The 12,718-nt window shown below is 46.9% G+C and overlaps 1 protein-coding gene across 1 annotated transcript in view; it reads right to left on the bottom strand.

Annotated features, from left to right (window-relative positions):
• Positions 1 to 57: 57 nt before the first annotated feature.
• NIBAN2 (niban apoptosis regulator 2) overlaps positions 58 to 12,718 on the bottom strand; it is a 101,608-nt gene continuing 88,947 nt past the window's right edge. The window contains exons 8-14 of the mRNA XM_054998527.1: positions 12,164 to 12,326; positions 11,287 to 11,474; positions 9,414 to 9,569; positions 7,092 to 7,208; positions 6,516 to 6,623; positions 4,653 to 4,764; positions 58 to 3,444 (exon numbers count right to left, since the gene is read on the bottom strand). Of these exons, the coding sequence (XP_054854502.1) occupies positions 2,720 to 3,444; positions 4,653 to 4,764; positions 6,516 to 6,623; positions 7,092 to 7,208; positions 9,414 to 9,569; positions 11,287 to 11,474; positions 12,164 to 12,326 (1,569 nt within the window). The 3' untranslated portion in view covers positions 58 to 2,719. The remainder of the gene's footprint in view (positions 3,445 to 4,652; positions 4,765 to 6,515; positions 6,624 to 7,091; positions 7,209 to 9,413; positions 9,570 to 11,286; positions 11,475 to 12,163; positions 12,327 to 12,718) is intronic.

Genomic DNA, 12,718 nt, shown 5'->3' with positions numbered 1-12,718 from the left:
AGCTGCTGTATCAAACTACAAAGCTATCAAAAAAAGACAAGATGGAATTTGCTGACATTAAATAAAGCTGGGTTTTTATTATTAATATATAAGCACTTTTTTAAAACATTTGGTATAACATTTGCAATAAACTATCTCAGAAGAGAAAAAGAGGCTTTGGTTCTCAACATTAAGGCACTTTTTATGGAGATCAGAGCCCAACTGGGCAATTTTTTCCCCTCCGCTCAGAGCCCCAATAATTTTCAAAACAGAAGATTAAAAACATTGAAACAGTTACCTGGAAATTGGAACACTGCCATAGTTTGAAGGGAGAAAGCAGGGGGGGGGGGAGAGAGAGAAAGCAGCTTGGCTCACGGCCTGCTTTCCGTATCACCAGAAGGTTCTACAAAACTGGCACGCGGATATACTTTTACGAACGCTTCAGATTTTGTTTGCGATCATTTTCAGGCCTGCGCCCCCAACACTGCAGAAGCCAGGAGGTCTATCCATTTTTGAAGTTTTTAAATTCATGGTGGGGAACTGGGCCACAACACCAGGTCAATCTGCAGCCATCCAAACCAAACTGTTTCAGAAAAGACCATACATTTGTCCTGCATGGCCACCTTCCCGTTCTTTGCTTTTCCCTCATGTAAACAGAAAAATGTAGACACAAGAGCCACTGCTTCAGCTGTCAAGGCTAAACTGACTGGCTGGCTGGCCCTGCTTCAGTCTCTACTTTACAGCTTGGTAAATCCATCCCCCTACTCGACTTCCAAACATGCAGCTCCACATAGGGCTGCTTCAAGTGTGACTCCTTCCCATCTCACACAAGTGTAGAGAGAAGTGGTACATATAAATGGTCTCACCTGTGTACGCTTGCAGTTAAGTCAGCTATTATCACCTTGGGTCAGACACATGTTACTGCTCTGAAATATAGCTGGGTCATATTCAGATGGTGATGTCAGAAGTAACTCTTGAAATGAGGTTCCGTGACTGATTTGTAATCTCCTTCCACTACCCCACTTACTAAAACCTCTAATTTTTGCTTTATTTGCCTCAAAAGTCAAGAGGTGTTACAAAAAAAAATGGACCAAGCGTAACAGAAAAGCAAGTCTTGAAAATGTAATGGGGGAGACAGGTCAGAGCTAGTTGTATCCAGACGCCCTGCCCCACTTGAGGTAAAATGTGAATTACATGATATTTGCAAACTTAGTGCTATTCAAACTGTAACCTTTCTCCCAAGTGAAAATCCATTGCACAGAACTGGTAGGAAAGAAAGAGGGTCTAAGTTGCACCGAATAAGGTTTTATCCAAGGATGCCAACAAATATCTCTAAGCTTACGCCTCCTTGTCAAATATTACTGAAGTGTTGAGCAGTAAGCTTTCAGCATCCCCAAGTATGTTCCCAGTGCAAGGAGAGGATCCCTTCTTCCAAAGTAAGCCAGCATCAATAGCACCGCAAATGTGCACAGGCGAATGCAACCCAACAATCTCATCAGGCTAGAGTTTCATATTCAACAATCACATACCCGCACCCTGGTACATCATCTTAGTGGGCTGCTTTGAAAGTGACACTTTCCCCCACAAACACCTATTGTATTCATGGAAAGGTTTGAATACACACATTCCAAAAGAAGTTACAGAGAACCTGCCGAGTTTCTAGCCAGAAAAATATGCATTAACAGAGTGGGGAAAATCAACACCCAAGTGTCCTCCCTGAATTAACCAGTAGGTATCATTTTGTTACTTGTACATATGCAAGAAGTTGCAGAACACATTTGCCTCCTCTGCAAACCTAAGCCCAAGATGCTCGCCGGTATAATAAAAATTCATTCTTCAACAACCTCACAGCTCCAACTCACCTTCCAACATCACTTCCTGTTTCAACCCCTCATTTAAACCTAAACCTCTCCTTTCAACGTTAAATTTTACTTGCTGTACTTGCTAGTCCTTTGGCTCCTGCTCACTCCTGGGACGTTTGAAGGGGAGACAGAACCATTGCCCCACTTGCCACTTCCAAGATGCCCAAAGCTCCCAGACAAAGCACGTTGATTTCACGGCCCAGAGAAAACTGAGGTACGAGATGGCAGCATCCGTACTAACTAGGGAAGGGTTAAGGGGAGAGGGCAGAGAGTTTCCCCATCCCTGTAATAGTTCAAATTGGGTGTGCTTGGAGGAAAGGAAATGAGAATTGTTTGCATAAAGAAGCTTCTATCATCAATAAGAGAGCTACCAAGGAGAAGTTACATAGGACCATTTGGTTATGGGACCAAACCAGATTGGTGCAAACATTCAGCATTGGCTGTACAGACAAGGATCCGGCTGCTGCACTCTGCTCTGCTGCTGCTCCAGGCATTCTCAAGCATCGGGGAGGGGGAAGACTTGAAGAATCAAACTGGTAAAACAAAGGTGCAAAGAAGGGGGTGGGGGACAGGAAAGCAATCCATGCAGGGCTACTGCGGCCCAGAAGGGTGAGCAACAGCCGGTTCCCAAGTGGCAGTTGGCGCACCTTGCCGCAAACAAGATCATTTGTGGGGGGGGGACTCCATCCCACCTTCCTCCAAAAGGCAGCATCCCTCCAGGAGGCTCAAACACATGACAAAATAGGGATGCTACTGGACCAGCCGAGGCACAACTCCACTGCCTACTCTTGCCCTCCCACCCCCCCAGGGTCACTGACTCCAGTCTGCCTTTGGTGCTAATGTGGCCAAGAGAAAGCCCTCTGGCAAGAGGGCCTGGCTTAGAATTCAGTCTGCACCCCCTCATTGTCTTCTGTGGTCCCGTGGCTACTTGCTGCGGGAGGCTCTACTTCCTCCTCACAGGCCCGGGCTGACACCTCCTCCCCCGTCTCCTTGTCGCTGGGCTCAAGGCAGTCCTTCTGGACTTCCCCAGGGGGTGCTGGGGATGGCAGTTTGGCAGGAGAGGCTGGTGTGGTGGCAGCAGCGGCCTCCCGTTCCTCATCCTGTGGAGCACCAGGGAATCCTGCAGGGCGATCCTCCTCCGCCGAGGCTTTTTTCTCTTTCTCCTTCACGGTGTCTTTGCTCTCCTGAATGATGGTGCCGTTGCTCAGCTGCTCCTCAGCCTTCTCGCTGACGGTGACTGGAGCTTCTACTTGGAACTCCTTCACCAACATCCCACGAACCTCCTTCACACTGCTGGGAGAGCCCTGCGTCGGAGGGCTAGGGCAGCGCTCTGATTCTTCTGGCTCCGTCACTTCTTGGGACCCCTCCAGGGATGTAACGTCATAAGGCAAGGCCCCCTCGTCAACATGAATGACGGATACCACTTGCTTGGCCCGACGCTGTTTTTCGTCTGAAGGATCTGAGTCCGGTTGGCCTCCGAACTCCTCTCCCCAGTCAATGGGTGTCCCTTCGCTGAGCAAATGCAGGTTGGGGTCGCTGTTGTGCATCACAATGCTGTCACGGTAAAGATTGTGCTTCCTCTGCACAGCTGCCTCCTTCACAGCTACAAGGGTCAAAACCAGACATATATGCAGAACATTAATTTGTGGCCAGGCAATATTTCCATATCCTTAAGAAGCCGGTAGGGTCTGGCCAAGAACCACTTTCAAGAACCATTTAGTACCAACAGCATTCATATAATCCTTTAGAGAAAGCCAAGCCTTTCACGTATATTGGGAGCTGGTACAGCATAACGGCTACAAGAATGAGCTTTGGTCCTGGAAGTTACCGGTTCAAATCTTGTATCTGCCACAAACTCATTAGCTAGCCTTAAACAAGCTAAGATCTCCAATCCACTGCCCCCTTCCTCCCCAACAGTAGTTTGGGGATATACTGGCCTACGCTACATAACTATTTGTAGGGATGATCATAATAGAGGGGAAGGACATTGAACTCTGAAAGCCCTCAATAAATAGCAAACTTCACTGTGCTGTCATGACAACCCTGCAAAAGAGGTCAGTATCACCATCCCCCACAAGCTGGAGGCCACGGTCTTTAAGGGGCCAAAGAAGTTGGTTTCCCTCTCTTACTCTGCATGTTATCTGCCCACCCATCCCCTTTCTGTGACTGATGCTCAACTGCCCTCAATATTTCATGACTCCTGGAGCATGCCCAGTTCTCAATCCCCATTCCACCACAAACTCACCACAAACTCTAGGCCTGGCCTTGGGTGGCTGTTAGGATAAAACAGGAGAGTCCAATGTAGTAATAATAACATCATTCGATTTATATACTGCCCTTCCGGACAACTCAATGCCCACTCAGAGCAGATTACAAAGTGTGTTATTATTATCCTCACGACCATCACCCTGTGAGGTGGGTGGGGCTGAGAGTGCTATGGAAGAGCTGTGACTGCCCCAAGGTCACCCAGCTGGCTTCAAGCAGAGGAGTGGAGAATCAAATCTGATTCTCCCGATTAGAGTCCAGCTGCTCTTAACCACTACACCAAACTGGCTCTCATGTGTGCCATTCTTGGAGAAAAAGCAGGTATTTATAATGTGTTTTTGCTATCTTGTCCAGCTCAAGCTGGGGGTGGGAAGCAACATTTCCCAGGTAAGAATCCATCATTAAATCGTCCACTGCATCCTTCTTCTGAGTGCTAAACCTATATAACAAGACAGTCCCAAAGCTGTATCTCCCCCTCTACAGCTGTTGCTCAGCATCTCTCCTGCATGTAATTCTCAGGAGGATGAAGGACGACTCTGGCCTCACCCATCATGATGTCCTTCATGACCGACTGCAGCACCACCTCCTCATATGTGTTTTCCACCAGTATGAACTGGGCAAAATCTTCAAAAATCAGCTCTTGGAATTTTGCTAAATCCTGCCAGGAAAAAAAAAACATACAGGCATTGTTAAGAAACAACAGTGCAGAAGGGGAGCACAGGCTGTCTAGAAAATGAAGCCGGTAATAGAACAGCTCTCCCAAAGATAAGAGGAAAAAAACCCCAACATATAGATATATAATTGCCTACCTTATGGGGTAGTTTTAAAGTCTACAGTGATAATGTACATGAAGCACTTTGCACATTGAAAATGCTATGCAAATCCAGCTGTTAATATAGTGATAAGCATCAGCTCTAATGATGGATCATTTACAGCATCATCTGTACAATCCAACTGTTTATAATTATTAGAGACGGGCATGAACCAGCAAAAAAATGAACTATGCGGTTCGTGGTTCATCATGTTTCACGAACCACGAACTTTCACGAACCTGCCCCAATTCGTGAACCGATTCGTTTGGTTTGTGAAAATGTCACTTCTGGGCCAGCAAATCACCACTTCTGGGTCAGCAAAAGGTCTGCAAAAAGCCCAACCCCCGTTGCCTAGGAAATTGATTGATTGGCACCAGGCTGTCTGCAGTGATGAACCAAAAAATGAACCAAACGAACCGCCCTAAAGTTCATGAAGGTTCGTCAGAAATGGGCTCTGACGAAAAAAGAGGGGGTTTGTGACTAACTTAGAATAAGTGGGACTCTAGAAATGATATATACTTGTGGCGGAGAAAATCGGAACTCAACTTGTAGTGTAATCTAGGTGTTTTTATTATTTTTATTTTTTTCTCTTCCTCTCAATCTTATAGATATATGTATTGTTAGTGTGTTATGTTTAGAAATGTGTTTTTTTTCTTGTTCTCTGTGTTTGTTGTTTACTGTCTTGTGGTGTGTAGTTTATAGTTTAAATAAAGAAAAAAAATTGCATGAAAAAAAGAAAAGAAATGGGCTCTGACAAACCGCTGGTTCGCAAACCACGAACCGGCCTGGTTCGTGATGAACTTTGGTTCATATTTCAGTTCGTGCTCATCTCTAATAATGATTCATATATACCAATATAAACAGTAGAGTTTATAGAGTTATTAAACCAGTATTATGAATCAATATAAATCTTTTGTTAATGGTGAAATGAATTGACATATTGTCAATGTTTTTTAAAATACTGTTATTTAAACTTTTAGTTGTTATGCTGCCAAATGCAACTCAAAGAAGCTCCTAAGTAAACAGCAGCAGGATAGCGTGTCTACATCCTTTGCATGCACATGCATGCTCACACGCATGCACACACACACACAATTTAAATTGTTCACAGGTCTTCAAAATACATTCTCCTGATGTTGAGTCAAGGGGAAGGGCAAGAAGCTGTGGGGGGAGGGCAACAGGGGCCCATCCTCAGCATCCCACTTAGCAAAATCCTGGCTTCTGACATTTTGCCCTTAAGAGCTAGAAGCTCGGCTGTTTCATTCCCAGTTTAAAATGAAAAGAAAGGATTCTCATTGTGCTGAGTTCCTTCACTCCAAACAAAGTCATGCCCTTGTTTGCAATCTAACCACAAGTAGTGCTTCTGAGCTCTCAGAGGTGTCTTTGACTTCCCACCATTCAGAGACTCAATGGATCTTTGGGCTGGGCCAGCAAGGCAATTCTCAAGGAATCAGGTGAAAGGGAGGAAAATGGAACCCTGTACATTAAGACTCTTTTCTGTCCGCAAGCCCTGTCTGGGGGGTGGCTCCAAACCACCCTAGAAAGGGGGCTTCCTTCACAGCTGCACCCTCTCATCTAGCCAGAGACTTCGCCTTACCCCCTTGCAAGTGGGAGCCAGTTTCTTCAGCAGGAAGGGGATGGTGATCTGCAGTAGGGCTTCCCGAAAGAACTTCTTCCGCACTGTGCTGCTGTCGTAGTCATATTTCTGGGGAAAGAAGAAGAAAGGAAAGCCATTTCACTACTGTGGACCCAGGTGGGGAGAAAGGAAAGCAAGCAAGACTTCTCCACACAGGACATCATTAACAACAACAACAACCGCAGCAGCATCAACAGCAGCATCAACTGATTTATATACCGCCCTTCAGAGTGGTTTAAAGTGTGTTATTATTATCCTTATGACAATTACCATGAGGCGGGTCAGGCAAAGAGAGCTCTGGAAGAGCTGTGACTGACCCAAGGTCACCCAGCGGGCTTCAAGTGGAGGAGTGGGGAATCAAACCCAGTTCTCCAGATAAGAGTCCTGCTGCTCTTAACCACTACACCAAACTGGCACGGAACCTTTGCAGGCTTCCTAAATGGGAACACCATGTCTTGGGGAACGTCAGCAGCTAGAACGACTGTCTGATCCGGTACCAGCACAACAATAGCTAAGGCCTGGCAGGTAGAGCCTAACCTTGAGCACACGCTCTAGGATGCGCTGGATTGTCTTGCAGAGCTCTTCCTTGTTCTCTGTCTTCCCCAGCTCCTGATGAAGAAGAGTCTCAAAGGTGTAGACAGCATCATCCATTTGCTACAATGTGGGAAAAAAAGGGCAGTGGTGAAGAGCGGCCATAAGGTAGCCCCACGGTGCAGCTGAATACGAGTATCGAAACATCCAGAGCCAATTCCTGAAGTGTTTAGAGGAAACCAGCAGAGCAAGTGGGATGTTGCATTCAACAGCTGCATCATCATATACCCGGCTCTGGGCAAATCCTTGGTGGATTAGCAGCAGTAGCTCAGAGCGAAGGGCTCTGGAGGAATTGGTAGACTTTAGGGAGAAGGCCCGTCACTGTGGAAAAAGCATGGCTGGAACAAAAATCTCACCCTCCAATGCATGCTTTTCAGACCACGCAAGCCCAAGAGGCTGGGGCTGAGGCCTCACGTGATCTAAGGCACAAACTACGCACAGCTGCCATCAAAAAATGCAGCCCCATATCCAATTCTCTTTTTCATCTCTGCATTATCTAATGCAACTGACCTGTATCCAGATGTTGCAAAGTTGCGCATGCATTTCCCTTACCCCTTTGCCAGTGGCAGCCAATAAAAATTGCAGGGATGGGGAAAACACAAAGTAGCGAGACCACAACATGGGTATGTTGCACGGAATGTTATGAAGGGTGTGTTGCAGGGGATGTCATGAAGAGAAGTGGTTACAAAGGTCCCACTTTTGGCAACTACTTCCTCCCACCACATGGAAGGGTGAATAGATACAACTGGATCCTCTGGATCTATTCTGCTAAAGGCAGTGGATGTCCTGTGGCAAAAGAGGAGCAGCTCTTGTACCAGGAGAAAGCCCCTTGCATTGAAGAAAAGGCGCTGGTGTTAGCAGAACAGATCCATAAGACCCAGCCCAGAGAATCCCTACATCTTCTCGCTATTTCCCCCATGAGTTAAAAGAAAAGTGTTGAGAAGGCAGAGATAAAAACTACCAGAGGGGAAAGAGTTAAAAGCAACCACTTGCCACCTACGCCTGCAGTTTGTCCTCGGTCCCCTTGCACTCCTCCTCAAAGCATCACAGAAAGGTGTTGTACACAAGTTGTATGAACCCCTCCCACCATTAGGGGGTGATGGTGGCACATTCTGTGCACATTGCAGGGTGAAAGGGAAGGCAGTTCAGTGCCAAGTGTTTGCCCTTATCAGTCAATGAAACTGTTCTTGAACTGAAGGGTATTTTTGTGAGGAGGAAGTCCTCGCAAAATACCCGCACCCCAGTTAGGCGCAAAGTAGATTCTCCCTAAAAAGGTAAAGTCCTGGGACGTCCAATAAAGCCAACACACAGAACCCTGGGTCATACAAAGTGCAATTCAGTCCCTGCAGTGGGTTAAGCGACTGAGGCTCCTGCAACCTTGCTGAAGGTAAGCAGGGGTGGCATAGGACAAACCCTGGCAGGGAAGCCCCCGTGAGTTTCATGAGGGAAGAAAGGCAGGATACAACTGCAAGAAATAATATTTGCAATCATGTTAGTAGAGCCACGTTTTGAAGCCAGTAGCACCTTAAAGGCCAAAATACTTTTCCACAGTACAAGCTTTCGCGAGTCAACGTTCACTTCATCAGTAACAGGTGCCGTATCTGATGAACTGAGCTTGGACTCGTGAAAGCTTCTACTGTGGAAAAATATTTTGGTCTTTAAGATGAGACCAGACTCATATTTTGTTCTACTCTTACAGCCTGACTCGTCCCCACACCTGAAACTACTACCATGTTAGCAACGCTCAGACTACTACAACTAGCAATAAGACTACTACAACTAGCAATAAATCAGTTGTGGTGTCAGGCACCAGCTTCTAAGGGGACTGGGATACATTCAGAGGCTGAGAGCCAAGCTACAAGTGACGCCTGACACAGGTTGGACACTTGTCAGCTTCCCTCAAGTTTTGATGGGAAATGTAGGTGTCCTGATTTTACAGCTTGGCTCTCCATTACAGCTGCAAGACCAGGGTGCCTACATTTCCCATCAAATCTTGAGGGAAGCTGACAAGTGTCCAACCTGTGTCAGGTGTCACTTGTAGCTTGGCTCTCAGTTTACTGGCAGCTATTAACCATGGGTGCTAAGTGGAGCCTCCATGGGAAGAGGCAGAGTACTAAAGACCAGTTTTTATGGGACAGGCAAGGGAGGGCCCTTGCACCATTGCCCTGCCTTTGGGCTCCCCAAGGGCCATCGGGCAGGCAGCAAGATTCTGGACAAAATGGGACTTTCAGTGAGATCCAGCCAACCCGTCCTTCCAGCGTTCCCTACCTGTCTCATCAGGATCTGGGCTCGCTGCTTGAACACCGAGGCGCTGGACACATCAAACCGCTGCTGCAGCCCTTCCAGCTTCAACATGTCCATCTTCTCGTAGCCGGGCTGCATCTTGACCGGGTGGAAAGCCAGCTGGGAAAGCTTTGCCATGTACTGACGAGGTTAAAAGACGTAAGGGAAGACTGATAAACCTTCAGCATTCAGAGGCAAGTCCCACGTACCCAGAGCCAGGGACAGGCCACAGCCAGCTAATGCGTAAAGACAGGCAAGCGAAATGGGAGCTCAGGTAGCCCTCAGAGCGAGCTTGCAAAACGGCCAACTAGAACTTCCGTCTTCAGAAGGAGTCGACCTCTGAATAGCAGTTTCCGGGGCTAAAGCAGGGAAGGGCTGGCGCCTTCATGGCATCCGCGGGGCACGGGAAGCGTGGGAAACAAGATATGGGCCGGGTCTTGGTCTGACCCACCGAGGCCCTCAGGATGTTCTTAATGTGCCAGAACTTCTCTCTTCTATGCAGGTGGAAAGGTGGGGCAACTAACGATTTAGAGTTCCTATGGGAATTTTGATGCAAGCGCTCAGATTCCCCCTTAGGCAAAAATTCCACGGGTTTTCACAGTCAGGGCAACAGACCCAGTGCAACTTCCAAAGAATTTTTGCACCGAACCAAGGTTCACGCTGGATTCTGCATCAGGCAAAATCTAGAAAAACGTTTCTTTTTCTCTTGCAAATGGCCCTTCAAAATTCCTTCTGTTTTTACATTTAGGAAACAGATTTCTGAGGTTCCTTCCCTGGCTGAACATTTAAAGGCTAGATATGCCTTCAGACAGCAACACCTCTCAACTTTGGGGCAGGATTGCACATCCCTAAATTTGCCGTGGTGACTTGGGAGACTCAGAAATCACCCGGTCTGCTCAGAAGACCTCCATAACCTCTGGCTCCAACAGTTATCCCCAGTCTCAGAACTGAAAAGGAGGTAATGCCAACCATCTCCAGACCCTCCCTCCTCCTCTCCATCTCCCACCCATGTCGCAGTGAAGTGCAGACAGAGCAAATCCTTCCCAGCCTTCTCCCACTCCCCAAAATATATCACAGCAGGCAATGCATGAACCCCAAGTGGCAACTCTCCTGAAAGCATTTAGTCCCTGGAGGGGAGGCAGCCCTGTTGTCCTGGCAATGCATTTGGGTGGTTTCTCTTTCTTGGCCACTAGTGGCAGCAGGGGCACCCCACCAGCAAACTGCTGCCCAGCTCCACCAACAAGGGAAAGTAGCTGGCCCCCATTGTTGCCGGCCCACAGCTGCAGCCAGTCAGGGGTTCAGAGCCTGGCGTCCCCAGAGACTTTGCCTTTGCAGTCCTTTGGGAAACTAGGTAAAAAACAATCTGGAGAGCCAAAAGAGGAGTCCAACACCAATACATTGTTTATACAATTTTTGTGAGCACGCACTGGCTTCTCATCCTGACTTGATTACAAACAAATGCCCAAATCTAACAGTCAATTTTGAAGCGTCTACAGAGCTTTTTTGGGTAACCAGAGAAATATGACCAAGAAGAGCAACATAGTGATTCCATACACTCCAAGCTTTGAGAATAAAACCCAATACCATGGGCAGAGTTTGGAAAACAAGAGATTTTCAAGATCCTGAGTAAAACACCTACATGCATCCAGCTATAATGGATGAATTACCCATCCCAACCAAAACACACAAATGATCGTGCCTGTACTGTTACTGCACATTCAAGAGTCTCACTTCCCTTTCCTTTTGATGTAGGCTATCTGGCCTGTCCATCAGTTCCACTGAGCAAGACTCTGTCCCTCTGGGCCACTAGTCCCCATCTTGTCCTCCCCCACCATGATCCTCTGGTAAAGACCCTTACCTCCCCCAGCTTCTCCATGCCCCCTTCATTGACGATGTTCATGTTCATGTCGGTGACCTCCTTGAAGAAGACCTCTCGCACCTCGGCAAAGCCCTGGCTGGTGGGAATCATCAGCGCCTCCAAGATGGAAGGGATGTAAGGCTGGACGTGGTTTCGCACACAGATCTCAGCTTTGGAAAGGACAGAAGCTGGCCAGGGAAGGAAGCAGCAGGGAGGTTAGGAAGGAGCTGGCTGCTGAGCATGCCACGCGCAACGCATGCCTAAGCAGCTCCCAACTCTCTATGGCAAAGCCGGGTTGGTGTTTTGCGCGGACTGTGAAACAGATTTTGCTCAGTTCTTCTTTACATCAGAATGCACACATGTTCAGGGGAACCCATGAAGCTGCCTGACGCTGCATCAGACCTTTGGTCCATCAAGGTGAGCACTGTCTACTCAGGCCGGCAGCCGCTATCCAGAGTCTTATTTTTTAAATACTGTTTTATTGAAAAGAATGTTTCCAAATTAATAAAATGACAGCAAAGAAGAAAAAAGGAAAATCATATCTACCAAAAAAGAAACAAACAAAAGAAATAAGGAACAATTACCAATTTTCTCCATGAAAAGATATGTAATTATTACATATTATACCCTAACTCCAAATTTACCCTTACCATTAATATTATACCTTAACTCCAAATTAATCCTAAATGACTACATCTCCTTCCTCTCTAAAACATTTTTCTCCACCTCCTAATCTTCAAATGCACAAACCATCAGTTCATTTCTCTCTGTTTCCCACAAAAAGTCTGTAAGGCTTTTCCCGGTCACAATATATTTATCTAGGGACTTTTCCCCTAATCAAAGATATACGTTTGGCCATCTCGGCATCCTTCCCTACCTTTAATTTTGCTGGCCAAGTGCTCCTTGGATTGGATGATTTGGTCCATATCTGTGCGGATGGTGCTCTGCATACCGGGACGCTGATGCTCGCATTTCGACACAGCCGCATCGTAACTGGCTTTCGTCTGGTCATAAACCATCCTATATACAGCATCAGAGACCTACGGGGGTGGAGTGGAATGGGGAACACGGGGATAAAAGGGAATATTTCTCTGTGAAACAGGGAGAATCTCCAACTGTCTGTACAATGCTCTGGATTCTAAGAAACTCGAGTTTTGTTATGGCTTACGGCCACAACAGGACATGAGTTGAACCAAGGGCTAGCTGGAATTCTGCACCTGATATGCAAATCTGCCTGCCTACTGAACCAAAGCTTGTAGTTGGAAACAAGGTATGTCCACACACACACACACACACACACACACAAGAAGCCAGCCCAAGGGAGAGTTCTCAATTCCAAGACAGTAAATATGAAGACAAGAAGCTGCCCTATACAGAGTCAAATCATAGGTCCAGCTAGTCCACCAGTGTTCACTCAGCACCTCCAATGCTC

Source organism: Eublepharis macularius, chromosome 14 (assembly GCF_028583425.1).
Source record: "Eublepharis macularius isolate TG4126 chromosome 14, MPM_Emac_v1.0, whole genome shotgun sequence".
NCBI lineage: Eukaryota > Metazoa > Chordata > Lepidosauria > Squamata > Eublepharidae > Eublepharis > Eublepharis macularius.
Note: the sequence above shows the minus strand (reverse complement) of the source record. Positions and strands in the feature narration are given on the sequence as shown.